Below are 12,007 nucleotides of genomic sequence, written 5' to 3' on the forward strand. Positions count from 1 at the left end.
TATATATATATATATATATATATATTATATATATATATATATATATATATATATATATTATATATCCCTTATGCCTCTGGATTACTCCGCCAGGCTCAAGTGGGTGTTGTGAAGTTACAGTCACTCCGTGCTGCAGAGCCAATGATATTGGAGACTCTGTGTACAGAAACCTGTACAGCTACAGTTCCTCTTAGAAATTCCTCTAGTTTTCCTCTAAGGATCTCCCTGATTCCTCGTGAACACAAAGAGGTCTTCAGTGTTGTTCCTGCAGTCATAACTATCCAGCCTCACTCCCAAGTTTCTCCTAGTCTTGTGTTTTCACCCAAAGGTCAAGCAGGAAGAATGGAGAGGTTAGTGTTATTACTTTTTGTGTTTGGTATTTGGAATAGTGCTAACATATATATATATATATATATATATATATATATATATATATATATATATATATATATATATATATATATATATACATATATATACATATATATACATATATATATATATACACACACGCACATGCACACATACGCACATGCACACACACACACGCGCACACACGTGTGTGTGTGTGTGTGTTATATATATAGACACATATATGTTTTCCCCTTTCTGATAGTGTGTTGCTGATGCGTATAGAGCCAGATGGAATGGAATTTGAGGTGTCCATGATTGGCATTTCCACTGCAGCAGTCAAGAAAGCTCCAGAAGTTGCCAAACTGTTGACCCACTCCTCTCTGACAAGAGCCACAAGTGCCCCTCTTCCACAAGCAGTATGGACATTCAACTCATTATTTATTCACCATTCATAATTATTGCATAATCAGCTTAATTCATCATAAATAGTAGGAACAGTGTTCTCTTCACTATGGATGACAATATCAATATTTCCTTAGAGGATATGGTATGATTTATCATTATTAAGAAACTGAGAAACTTGAAATACGATTAATAAATGGAAAGCAGTCCATATTGTGAAGAAAAAAAAAAACCTAAGTTCATTCTTGTTTCCAGTCCAAAGTTAGTTTGGCCTCAGCTTTGGAGAGCACCAAATCCCGACTTGTGTTTGGGACCGAATGCATTGGAGGAAGAGCATCACAAAAAATTGTGTTGCGCAACAATTGTACTACAGAGGCACTCAACCTCATCCTTGGCATCAAAGGCAGTAAAGCTTTTCAGGTTAGCCTTTGAACTGTTTTATTGTAATTATATCAGTGTATGTAGTCACTGATATTATGATACTTTCGTCAAATGAGTTCACTGTTTATTTTAAAACTCAATTTTTTAGACTGCTACACAGTGTAAACTAGCATCATGATGGGATTGCAGTTCTGTAATAAATTCTCAAAATTAGGGATTAGTGAATGTAAAAATTGGGTGATCACCCAAGATGGCCAAAGAGTCATTGTTATTCATCAGTATGAATTAGTTGGATAGATAAGCAGAATTTTTTGTGATTTTGGTTTTATTAAATGTGGATTCTTCTGATTTTGAGTCTTATTCTGAGTCTTCAATTTAATATTCTTTCTTTTAGCCTTGGATTACATCTAACAAAAAAATTTCATATTCAGATATGCGAGTATGGTGGTAGAGAAGGCAAAGGGAAGATGGATGTTGTTCTAAAACCATGCCAGGAGCTAGCATTCTCTGTCTTCTTTTGTCCAACAACTATTGAAGCCTTAAGTGGAACGCTTGTATTTAGACCACGAGGCTTAACTGAACCCATCAAATATCAGGTACACTACAATGACCTTAGCTTTCTAAATCTGATATGTTAAAAGCCAAGTGTTTTGTGTCGTTGAATTTTTGAAGTATGAGGAATTGAAGGAATGTGCATACAAGTTCTTTTCTTGTTTACATCTTTGATATTTTATTAGGAGAATTTATCTGACCATTAGATAAGGTCGTGGTGTAATTTTCTTCCTGTAATGTAGATACTACCATTCCATGTACTGATCTGAAAAATCAATCAATCAATATACAGATCCCCCTGCAAGGATATGGTGGCCATTGTGAGCTTCATGTGCCTGATTTCCCTGAGAGTAAGGCTTTAGTGATCAGCGAGTTGGCACCAGGTCTGCCAACCATGTTCAACACTGCTTTTGTGAACAAGGGTGATCGTGCCATGTTTGTCAAAGTCCAGGTGTTTTCAGGTGAGTAATTAATTGATTTATCAAAAAGGTTAGAATATCTTAAAGTCAAAATTAGACAGAATAATACTGTAGAAAGAGGGGCTGTCTGCCATGTTTTTCAGTAATGGATTGTTACCCATTAAAAAAAGATAATAATAAATAAGTAAATTAATCTTGACTTCTCCCCTTCTTGAATAAGAATGGAACTGCCCTTATTTGTGAATAGTTTAAAGTCCTTTAGAGTCAATGTTAAGTATATTGCATTAGCTCTTGTCCTAAAAAATTATAGTAAAAGAATTTTTCATTTTTCTTCCCTTTGTTTGTTTCAGATGACAAGTATACACAGGGGGTTGCAGGCAGCCAAATAACTGTTCAGCCTTCAGAATTCATCATCAATCCCCATGAAAGTCGTGACATTTTTGTAGTTGTTATGGGCACAGAGGCTGTCCTTGCAAAGACTCCAGGCTGTATAGGTTACCTCCAGATAGTGTCAGGTGATGAAATACTTCGTAGGCGGTTTCGCAGGTAAGTAATTGTTTTCCGATTACTCAGAATTTCTTTTTACACTGCTGTGAACCAGACAAATAGAGTACAGTAACCAGCAAAACTATTATTATTATTATCTGTGTGTACATGTTTTACCATTTACAATAACTATAAATTATTGTAATTATATTATTCTCTTGGATGATTATGTTACCAGGCTAAAGAACAAGGAGGTGAAGGTTCGTCGTCTCAATGACCCTGCGCTTGTGAAGATTGATTGGGATGTGTTCTACAGTGGAGAAAAGGAATCCCAAAGTGAGGAGGATTGTCTCCCACCACAACCAGAAGATGCCTCCATTTTCTTCAATTCATGCTCTAAGACTCAGGTAAATTTTGCCTTCATGTTTTATCTGCATATTCTCTCTCTCTCTCTCTCTCTCTCTCTCTCTGTCTCCCTCCCTTTCTCTCTCTCTCTGTCTTCCTCTCTCTCTCTCTCTCTCTTCCCCCCCCTCTCTCTCTCTCTCTCTTCCCCCCCTCCTCTCTCTCTTCCCCCCCCTCTCTCTCTCTCTCTCTTCCCCCCCTCTCTCTCTCTCTCTCTCTCTCTCTCTCTCTCTCTCTCTCTCTCTCTCTCTCTCTCTCTCTCTCTCTCTCTCTCTCTCTCTCTCTCTCTCCCTCTCTCCCTTATTTTTCTTTCTTTCAATCTGATGTAATGTAGGTACAAACTAAATTTGAGAAAGGGGTAGAGGGTCTCAAGATAGTCTGATTTGGATTTACACCCTATTTTTGACATTTAATGTCTGGGAACAGCATGCATGTACATGCCATGCCCACTGTGAATTAATTAAAAATTATCTTAACTAGTTACTGAAGGGTCATGTACAACAAGCCAAAGCGCTTGTAGCGGGAAGTTCCGCTTCATGTACTGTTGGCATGGGTTAATGCATAGGTGGCCCCACAAGTAATTAGACAGAGAGGAGTTACTAGTGTTACCTGTCTCACTAGTTTACACTTTTTCTTGATTTTTGGAAATATTCTTTCTTTTTATACTACTCTTGGTAATGCTGATAATATTACAATAATTATAATATCAGCAATGATAATAACAACAATGTTATGGATAGCATTAACAAATCAAGACATTATTCCCAAAAATCCAAGGAAAGGGTAAATCAAATGAATTAATGAGGTCTACTAATTGACTCTTTAGTGACTGAGCACTTGTGGAGCCATCATGTGTAGACACATTTCACAAAACAGAACTGCAATGAACATTACATTCTTCCAGTGGCATTGTGTTGATTGTGGGAAGGAGGGTGATAAAAGCAACCAAGTTTTTTTTTCTAAGCCAGTTAAGAAAACCAGAAACTATTGTATTTATTTTCAAGCCAATTACTATGTATATAAAACTGTTATCAGAACATTGGTACTATAAAAAAAATAATGAAGCTAAATGTTCTACTGCAGGTAGAGTTGCATGGAGAAAGACAAGTTAATGAAGATGCTTCCAGTACTGTATTTGCTTGCCTTGATGCTGAGGAGACAATCACATCAGTGACTGATCTCACATTAGCAGCAGAGAGGTAAAATGAGACTTCAGTTGTTTATCAATTGGTGGAGATGATAATGCATTTTTTCCCCATAGTTTCCATATCTGCACTTTAATTTAGTAAGTATATATGCATATACGCAGTAACATTTAGTCATAACTTTAAAAATGTAAGATAGTACTTATTTTTAAAATATGTAATTGCATGACATAACTAGTTTATTATAGCACTGTATATTTAAAATGATTGGCCATTAGCTAAGTTGATGTTTAAATTTTAATAAGGAATGAAATTCTTTATTTTGTTGTACATCTGTATTAGTCTGAAGTAGGCTACCAACTGGGATGGCATCAGACAGATGAATGTATGCTCTGGTTTATTCTTTTTTAATGTGGCACCTCCCTGGTGGTTTGTTTCAAGGGGTTACTAAGCTGACAAAAGATCTCTGGAGGCATTTGATGAATGTAATGCTCCAAGTTTTTAAAAATTTGATTGATTAAGTTATCCATTAATTAAATGCATTATAATTGGTAGGACTGTTGAAGCTCACTCCCCACCCGTACAAGGCAAGGGAACTGTCCCGAGTGGATCTACAGGGGAAGATTGGTCCACGTCCAGGACAGCCTCAGTAACGCCTGCCTCTTCAACTGCCCTTACCTGGGATGTCTTTCCATCCACCTTGACCATCCCTGCCTCTGACACATCAAGCCACACATTCTTTGTAGTTAACTTCAGCAATACAAGACAAATGTTTGAGGTAGTATATAATTTGGTAATGGATGTTTTAGGTAATAATGATATTAGTAAATGTTATATGTATCAGTGCATGTAATATGAAACTGTATTCATTTATTTTCATCTTGCATTTTATTGATTCTTTAACAGGTAACTTCATCTTGTAAGTGGCTGCTTATTGAACCAAGAGAAGCCATTCTACCAAGCCTTAGTTCAGTTCGTGTTAACATCAAGCTTATCCGTTCTGGTCTCCCTCAGCCTCTTGTTAATCCTATTACTCAATCCATTCAGGTTAGTCAGCAAAATTCAAGATTAACCCTGATAGTTCATGAAGGAAATCAGGTGTTTTCTGCTAAAGAAGTTTTGATGATTAAAACAGCTAACTGATACTGTTTTAGAATGAAAAATAAAAAGTAAAAAGTAAAATATCATATTTTACTTTGGCTATTTCCATAATATTGTTAGTATTCCACTTCCACCTACTAGATTTTGCTAACCTTAACAAGGTTCAGATGAATATAAATAGATCTCTAATTTATACTCTCCAGAGTATGCTTCTCATCTAGTTTAATGTTGGAAGATTAATCTTGTTATTCATGCTAATTTTAGTTTGATTACCATCTGCTGGGATGTTAATGAAACTTGCAATTTACTGGTATTGACAATATTATCTTCCCACAGGTTATGTGTGAAAATGAGGGTCATAATGCTAAAGTAACAGTTCTTCCTGATGGTGATGGAAGCAACACTGGTCATGGTAAGGCAGCTCCATCAGGAACTGCTGTGGTGTCAAGTAAACAAGAGATGTCAGATCCACACTCAGGCGAGTACAGTGGAAAGTTGTCTCTTCCTGACAGGCAGAGAAATCAACATATGAGAAATCTCTTACCACTGTAGAGCAAGTCAATTCAGGGTAAGTTATAAATACACTCTCAACACACACTGTTCTTGTAAACATGTTTTTTAAACAATATCTCTCTACACAGTAGGCATACATATTTCTTCAAATATGTGAAGTTGACAGATGCATATCAGTGTAAAGTTTGCATATACTGTAACCTCTGACACACACAAATTCATTGATATATCACTGTTCAGATATCAGAGGAAATCAGCTTCAGGCAGTAGTGTTAACAGAGCTGCAATAACAAAAAGGATTAGCGGCAGTAACAAGTTCCAAAATGATAGTACACAAGAAAGAAGCTCTGTAAAGAGTATGGTGGAAGTTGTGTCAAGTTCCATTGTCTTCCCTGACACAAGAAACTCAGATGAAAATTTTGTGAAGGTGAAATTGAGAAACCATGACAGCGTTGTTCATAATGTGAGTATTTGTTTTATTTGATTTGATTATGAGTAGAAGTAGAACAGATGTTATATATATATATATATATATATATATATTATATATTATATATATGTATATTATATATATTATATATATATATATATATATGATTTTTTTTTCTTTTCCAAGAAAGAAAGAATATTTGTGTTAACTTGCATTTGGCAATATTTACTGGTAATATACCCTTGACTCCCTTTTCTTCTTTTTACTTGAGAATAACTTTTTAAATGAGAGATGTTATTGAAAGTACACATTTATATAACATATTTTATCTATGATATAATTTTAGTATATACTGTTGATATGAAGGCTCAGTATATAGTATTTCTGTTTTTTCTGCAGATGAATAACCCATGTAACATAAATTTATACAAAATCTTTTAATTGCAGGTAAGAGCTGAAGTTACACAGGCACCCTTTGCAGTCCGCCACAAACAGTTTCAGGTTAAGGCAGGTCACTATGTCAGTGTACCAGTTTATTTCAGACCACAAACACTGGGGTTGTTTACAGGACAACTGAGCCTGATTGTTGTTGAGGAGCAAGTGCTACACACTGTTCAGCTTTCAGGCAAAGCAGTGTAATTTAACTCTATAAATTTTCATTGAAGAATTTTAAGTCTGAAGCTTCCTTAAAATTTGGAATGTTACTTTTATATCAGTTTCTGGCCAAAGGTCCTATGCTTGCTAGTAAAACTTTTCAGTTACTTATTAATACTGTGATATAATAGATTCTAATTAGGAAATTTAGAGCAAGGCTGTGGATATGGGTAGCTGTAGTCTTAAGGCAAGGATCATGTATCTTTTGTATTGCTGTGTATATTCTTTTCTTTGCCAGTAGTATTGCAACATATTAATGTCCATATAATTTTGTGCTTTCTGGTTTCTTATTCATTAATATTTTCATTGTTGATCGATAAAATATGAGGATTGTCATAAAAAATCTGATATATTACACTTTAGTTTATATGTGCCATTTTATAAATTTTACCATTATTAATATATTCAATAAACATTATATACATTTTTTTCCTCTGCCTTGCTGAAAAGCTGAAAAATGTTTGAGGGACAAAGAATTGATCATAAACCATTTTGGTGGATGGCATTTTTTCCAGCTTTATCAAAACAATAAACAGGACTTGACCCCAAGGAGAGTCATCAAGTAAATTTTGTCATTCTTCAATTAACATTTTCTCAACTCTGTTAGCCCACTGCTACAATGTTCATCTACCATTATAATTTTTCTTACTTGGGTATATTGTTTTTATTTACGTATAAAATTAAAATTGTGCAAAGATGGGTGAAATGAGCAAAAGATGTTATATCACTATAGTTAATAGATGCTAATTTCCTGAGACTTCTTCCATACGAGATTGTTGTCTCTGTAATTTGTTACACTGAAGAAGATACAATCAAATGGTTTCTGAGTGCAGTACCATTCCATCTCTCCTTCGGCAAAAGCATGGGACTTAGCAAAGTACAGTATAAAGTAGTTTCTTAAATAAAACCACAATTTTACCAAAGGCATTGCCATACCACTTTTCTGAGCCAGTGTAAACCTGTGGCCACTGGATATCCTGACTGAGGAGATTCAAATGCCAACTCCCTCTGAATGTAGGACTACTTAGGGGGAAAAAAAAATTACCATTCCTGTTTCATATTTATTTCCCAGAACACCAGCCACAGGTAAAACATATTCCATAAAAATACAAGTATATCAAATGCTTTGATAAAATACAACTCAGACATTGCTAAACTTTTTTGGAAACAGCAGTGTACAGTTTTAGAAAACAGGAAGAAAATCAAAATCAAACCCGAATAGCTGTTCAACCTGTTTCAGACGGGTCACGTGTAACGGTGTCATAACAAACTGCTTGGTTTGCGGGGTATACCTGTATGCGTAGTGACGTGCCACAGCAGACTCCTGCACCAAGTGTTTATCATGCTCAGGGATTTCTGCTACCCAGACGTGAGGGATTAAGACAAAATTATGTACTTCATATTTTAAAATAGGAATGAGAAGGGAAAAGGGACTAAAGAGGAAATAATCTTTATAATTCAGTCAAATGATATGAGTTGTAACATTACATTGCTCTTTTCCTCACCATCCCCCCTTAATCCCTTGCTTGTTGTTGCTGGGGGGGTGGGGGCTTAGGAGGCAGAGACTGAGGCATAATGAAGGATCACCCCTGGACCTCAGCCCTCAACTCAACTAATTTTCCAAGGTCTTTTCTCTCTCCCTTTCCTTTTCCTTCTCTTCTTCACTTATTCAAATTGTTAACTCACATTTACCCTTTTTGCCACAATACTTTATGATAATACTGTGTAACCTTTGATGTCTGGTCCATTTGTTTGTTTTGACCTTTGACCATTATGGAAATTCACAAACATTGCTTCACTGAACAAAAAAAAAAAAAAAAAAAAAAAAAAAAAAATACCTGGGAGTTTTGCTCCCAAGCCCCACCCTATTGAAATGTTTATTTTATACACCGCCAATGACCTTAGATGTCGATGCATCAAAAAAAAAATCAGTAAATAGATAAATATGCTCATTTGATGCACTAATACAGAATGAGTACAGAACTTGAATATTTAAGTTATTTTCAATCTTTATATACTATTTTAATTTTTTTCTTCCCTTCTAAAACCATTTCTAAAATGAAAATTGCAAAAGCAAACTTCAATATTGTTCCATGTTAGCATGAGTGCAGTATAAATATTTTTAAAAAGAGAAATATAATGCTTTTTCTATGCTTACTAAAATAATTATAAAGGTTTGAGGATTTGATCGAACTACTTTATATATAAAGATAATAATCTAAGGTAACTATGCACTGGCATCAGTATGAACTAGAATTTATCACAGTTAATGTTCACATACATTTGGAATGTTTCATAAGTAACTACTATTACTATGGTAATACAACATATAAGATTATTTAACCACTTTCAAAATACCAGTAATTTAACTCTTTCAACTCTACATGCCTAAAGAAAAAGGCACACTGGTGATATTATCAAGTCTTGGATGTTCAAAGATTAAAGTAAATATATTACATTAACATTATCAGAGCAACTCTCTTAACGGGAAGTGTGCACTTCATTTTCTGTGAAAGGATACAAGCCAAAAAAGTATTATTATCCATTTAGAATTGTTACACAAGTAATTAGAACTAAGCTTAGACATGCTAGTCTGAAAGAGGCTACAAGTTTGTGACAATATCGTAAATTAATATAATTCACCTAAATATAATTACATCAGTGTAATCATAAAAGAATAATCAACCAAAAATATTTATACTTATAACATCCTTAAGCATATAAAAGATCATACCCATTGACATTTCATATGATAAATAAATCCATATAAGAGACCAATTTGTGTAAATTTAAAGCCAAGTCTTGATGAGCAAGCATGACCAAAGAGTGATGTCAACAGCAGACAGTGGAATCCGTTGTTTATCTGTTAGTTTTGCCTGTTTCTGACATCACTTTTCTGGCATGCATGCCTATCATGTCCTCTCACCTGGACATGGCTTCAGAAATTCCTCCCATATGGTATCATACAAGATGCTTGAGATGATATAATCTTTCATGTATTTTTCTGAAAGCTTATTTGTGTGGAATGTCTGACAATATATCCTTAATTATGTAGTGCAGTTCAAATTTCTTCCCTGAGCACAGGCCAGCATAATCATCTGAGTTAAGGTCAAAGGTCATCACCCCAGCCACACCAGAAGTCTTTATCCATTCAGCCTGTAGGATGAAAGTTATTAATGATTAATAATGTATTAATCTATAAATATCCTCATACATAACAAAGTGAAATTATGCTACAATCTGGACTGACTATATGATGATAAAGATATTGAATACCATAATGCTTCTATAAAAAAAAAATATATATATATATATATATATATATATGTATATATATGTATATATACACATATATGTATACATATATACCTATATGTATACATACATATATATACCTATATGTATATATACCTATATGTATACATATATACACCTATATGTATACATATATGTATATATGTATACATATATGTATATATGTATACATTTATGTATATATGTATACATTTATGTATATATGTATACATTTATGTATATATGTATACATTTATGTATATATATGTATACATTTATGTATATATATGTATACATTTATGTATATATATGTATACATTTATGTATATATATGTATACATGTATATATGTATACATACATGTATATATGTATACATACATGTATATATGTATACATACATGTAGATATGTATACATGCATGTATATATAATATGTATACATACATGTATATATATAATATGTATACACATGTATATATATATGTGTATATATACCTATACACAATATACATATACACATATACATATATATATTCTGTTAGAAAATGTGAGTGACCTCTGACAATACATATATGAACATACACATATATACATATATATGGATATATATACACATATATGGATATATATACACATATATGGATATATATACACATATATGGATATATATACATATATATGGATATATATACATATATACATATACATATACATATACATATAAACATATATATATATATATATATATATATGCACACATACACATATACATACATATACATATAGACATATATACATATATATACATATATACACGTACATACATATATACACGTACATACATATATACGCATACATACATATATACACATACATACATATATATACATATATGTATATATATATGTATACATATATACATTTATACATATATGTATACATATATACATATTCATACATATATGTATACGTATACATATACATGCATATATGTGGCCGAGTGTTTAGAGCATCAGACTCAAGATTGGCACGATGGCAATCTGAGTTTGAGGGTTCGAGGGTTCGAGTCACCGGCCGGAACGTTGTTTCCATGGGCAATGAACTTTATCTCGATTGCCTACCTAGCCACTGGGTGGCCAAGCCAGTCAAAATCAGTGCTGGTCCCAAGCCCGAATAAAATGATTACCTAAAAGGTAACACCGGCACTCTCCCTGGAAAGGAACTGGGGACCCTACCACGTACTCACTCCAAGAGCATCACAACATGAAAACTACAATTAAGTATCATGCTGTGACCAGGGCGGCTCAAACATGAACCTACCGTTAAAAAAAAGAAAAAAAAAGAAGTATACATATATATACATATACACATATATATACATATATACACATATACATATATATATACACATATATACATATATATATACACATATACATATATACACATACATATATATACACATATACATATATATACACATATACATATATATACACATATACATATATATACACATACATATATATACACATATACATATATATACACTTACACATACATATATATACACTTACATATATACATATATATACATATACATATATATACACATACATATATACACATATACATATATATCTACACATACATATATATACATATACATATATATACACATACATATATATACACATATACACATATACATATATATACACATATACATATATATACACATTCATATATACATATATATATATACATATACACATACATGCACACATATACATACATACATGTATATACATATATACATCATTTAACGGTAGGTTCATGTCTGAGCCCCGTGGGCCCAGCATGATATCACGTTG

The 12,007-nt window shown here is 33.1% G+C and overlaps 2 protein-coding genes across 2 annotated transcripts in view; one reads left to right on the top strand and one right to left on the bottom strand.

Annotated features, from left to right (window-relative positions):
* Positions 1 to 7,124, top strand: part of LOC119575239 — an 18,345-nt gene extending 11,221 nt beyond the window's left edge. The window contains 14 exon segments of the mRNA XM_037922742.1: positions 94 to 350; positions 617 to 770; positions 1,012 to 1,176; positions 1,569 to 1,733; positions 1,982 to 2,150; positions 2,459 to 2,654; positions 2,833 to 3,001; positions 4,080 to 4,195; positions 4,697 to 4,919; positions 5,048 to 5,188; positions 5,579 to 5,750; positions 5,753 to 5,810; positions 5,996 to 6,218; positions 6,633 to 7,124. Of these exon segments, the coding sequence (XP_037778670.1) occupies positions 94 to 350; positions 617 to 770; positions 1,012 to 1,176; positions 1,569 to 1,733; positions 1,982 to 2,150; positions 2,459 to 2,654; positions 2,833 to 3,001; positions 4,080 to 4,195; positions 4,697 to 4,919; positions 5,048 to 5,188; positions 5,579 to 5,750; positions 5,753 to 5,810; positions 5,996 to 6,218; positions 6,633 to 6,824 (2,400 nt within the window). The 3' untranslated portion in view covers positions 6,825 to 7,124.
* A 762-nt stretch (positions 7,125 to 7,886) lies between these two features.
* The window catches only part of LOC119575240 (chitotriosidase-1-like), an 11,834-nt gene continuing 7,713 nt past the window's right edge, over positions 7,887 to 12,007 (bottom strand). Inside the window, exon 9 of the mRNA XM_037922743.1 lies at positions 7,887 to 9,995. Within this exon, the coding sequence (XP_037778671.1) occupies positions 9,852 to 9,995 (144 nt within the window). The 3' untranslated portion in view covers positions 7,887 to 9,851. The remainder of the gene's footprint in view (positions 9,996 to 12,007) is intronic.

This window comes from Penaeus monodon, chromosome 7 (genome assembly GCF_015228065.2).
Source record: "Penaeus monodon isolate SGIC_2016 chromosome 7, NSTDA_Pmon_1, whole genome shotgun sequence".
NCBI lineage: Eukaryota > Metazoa > Arthropoda > Malacostraca > Decapoda > Penaeidae > Penaeus > Penaeus monodon.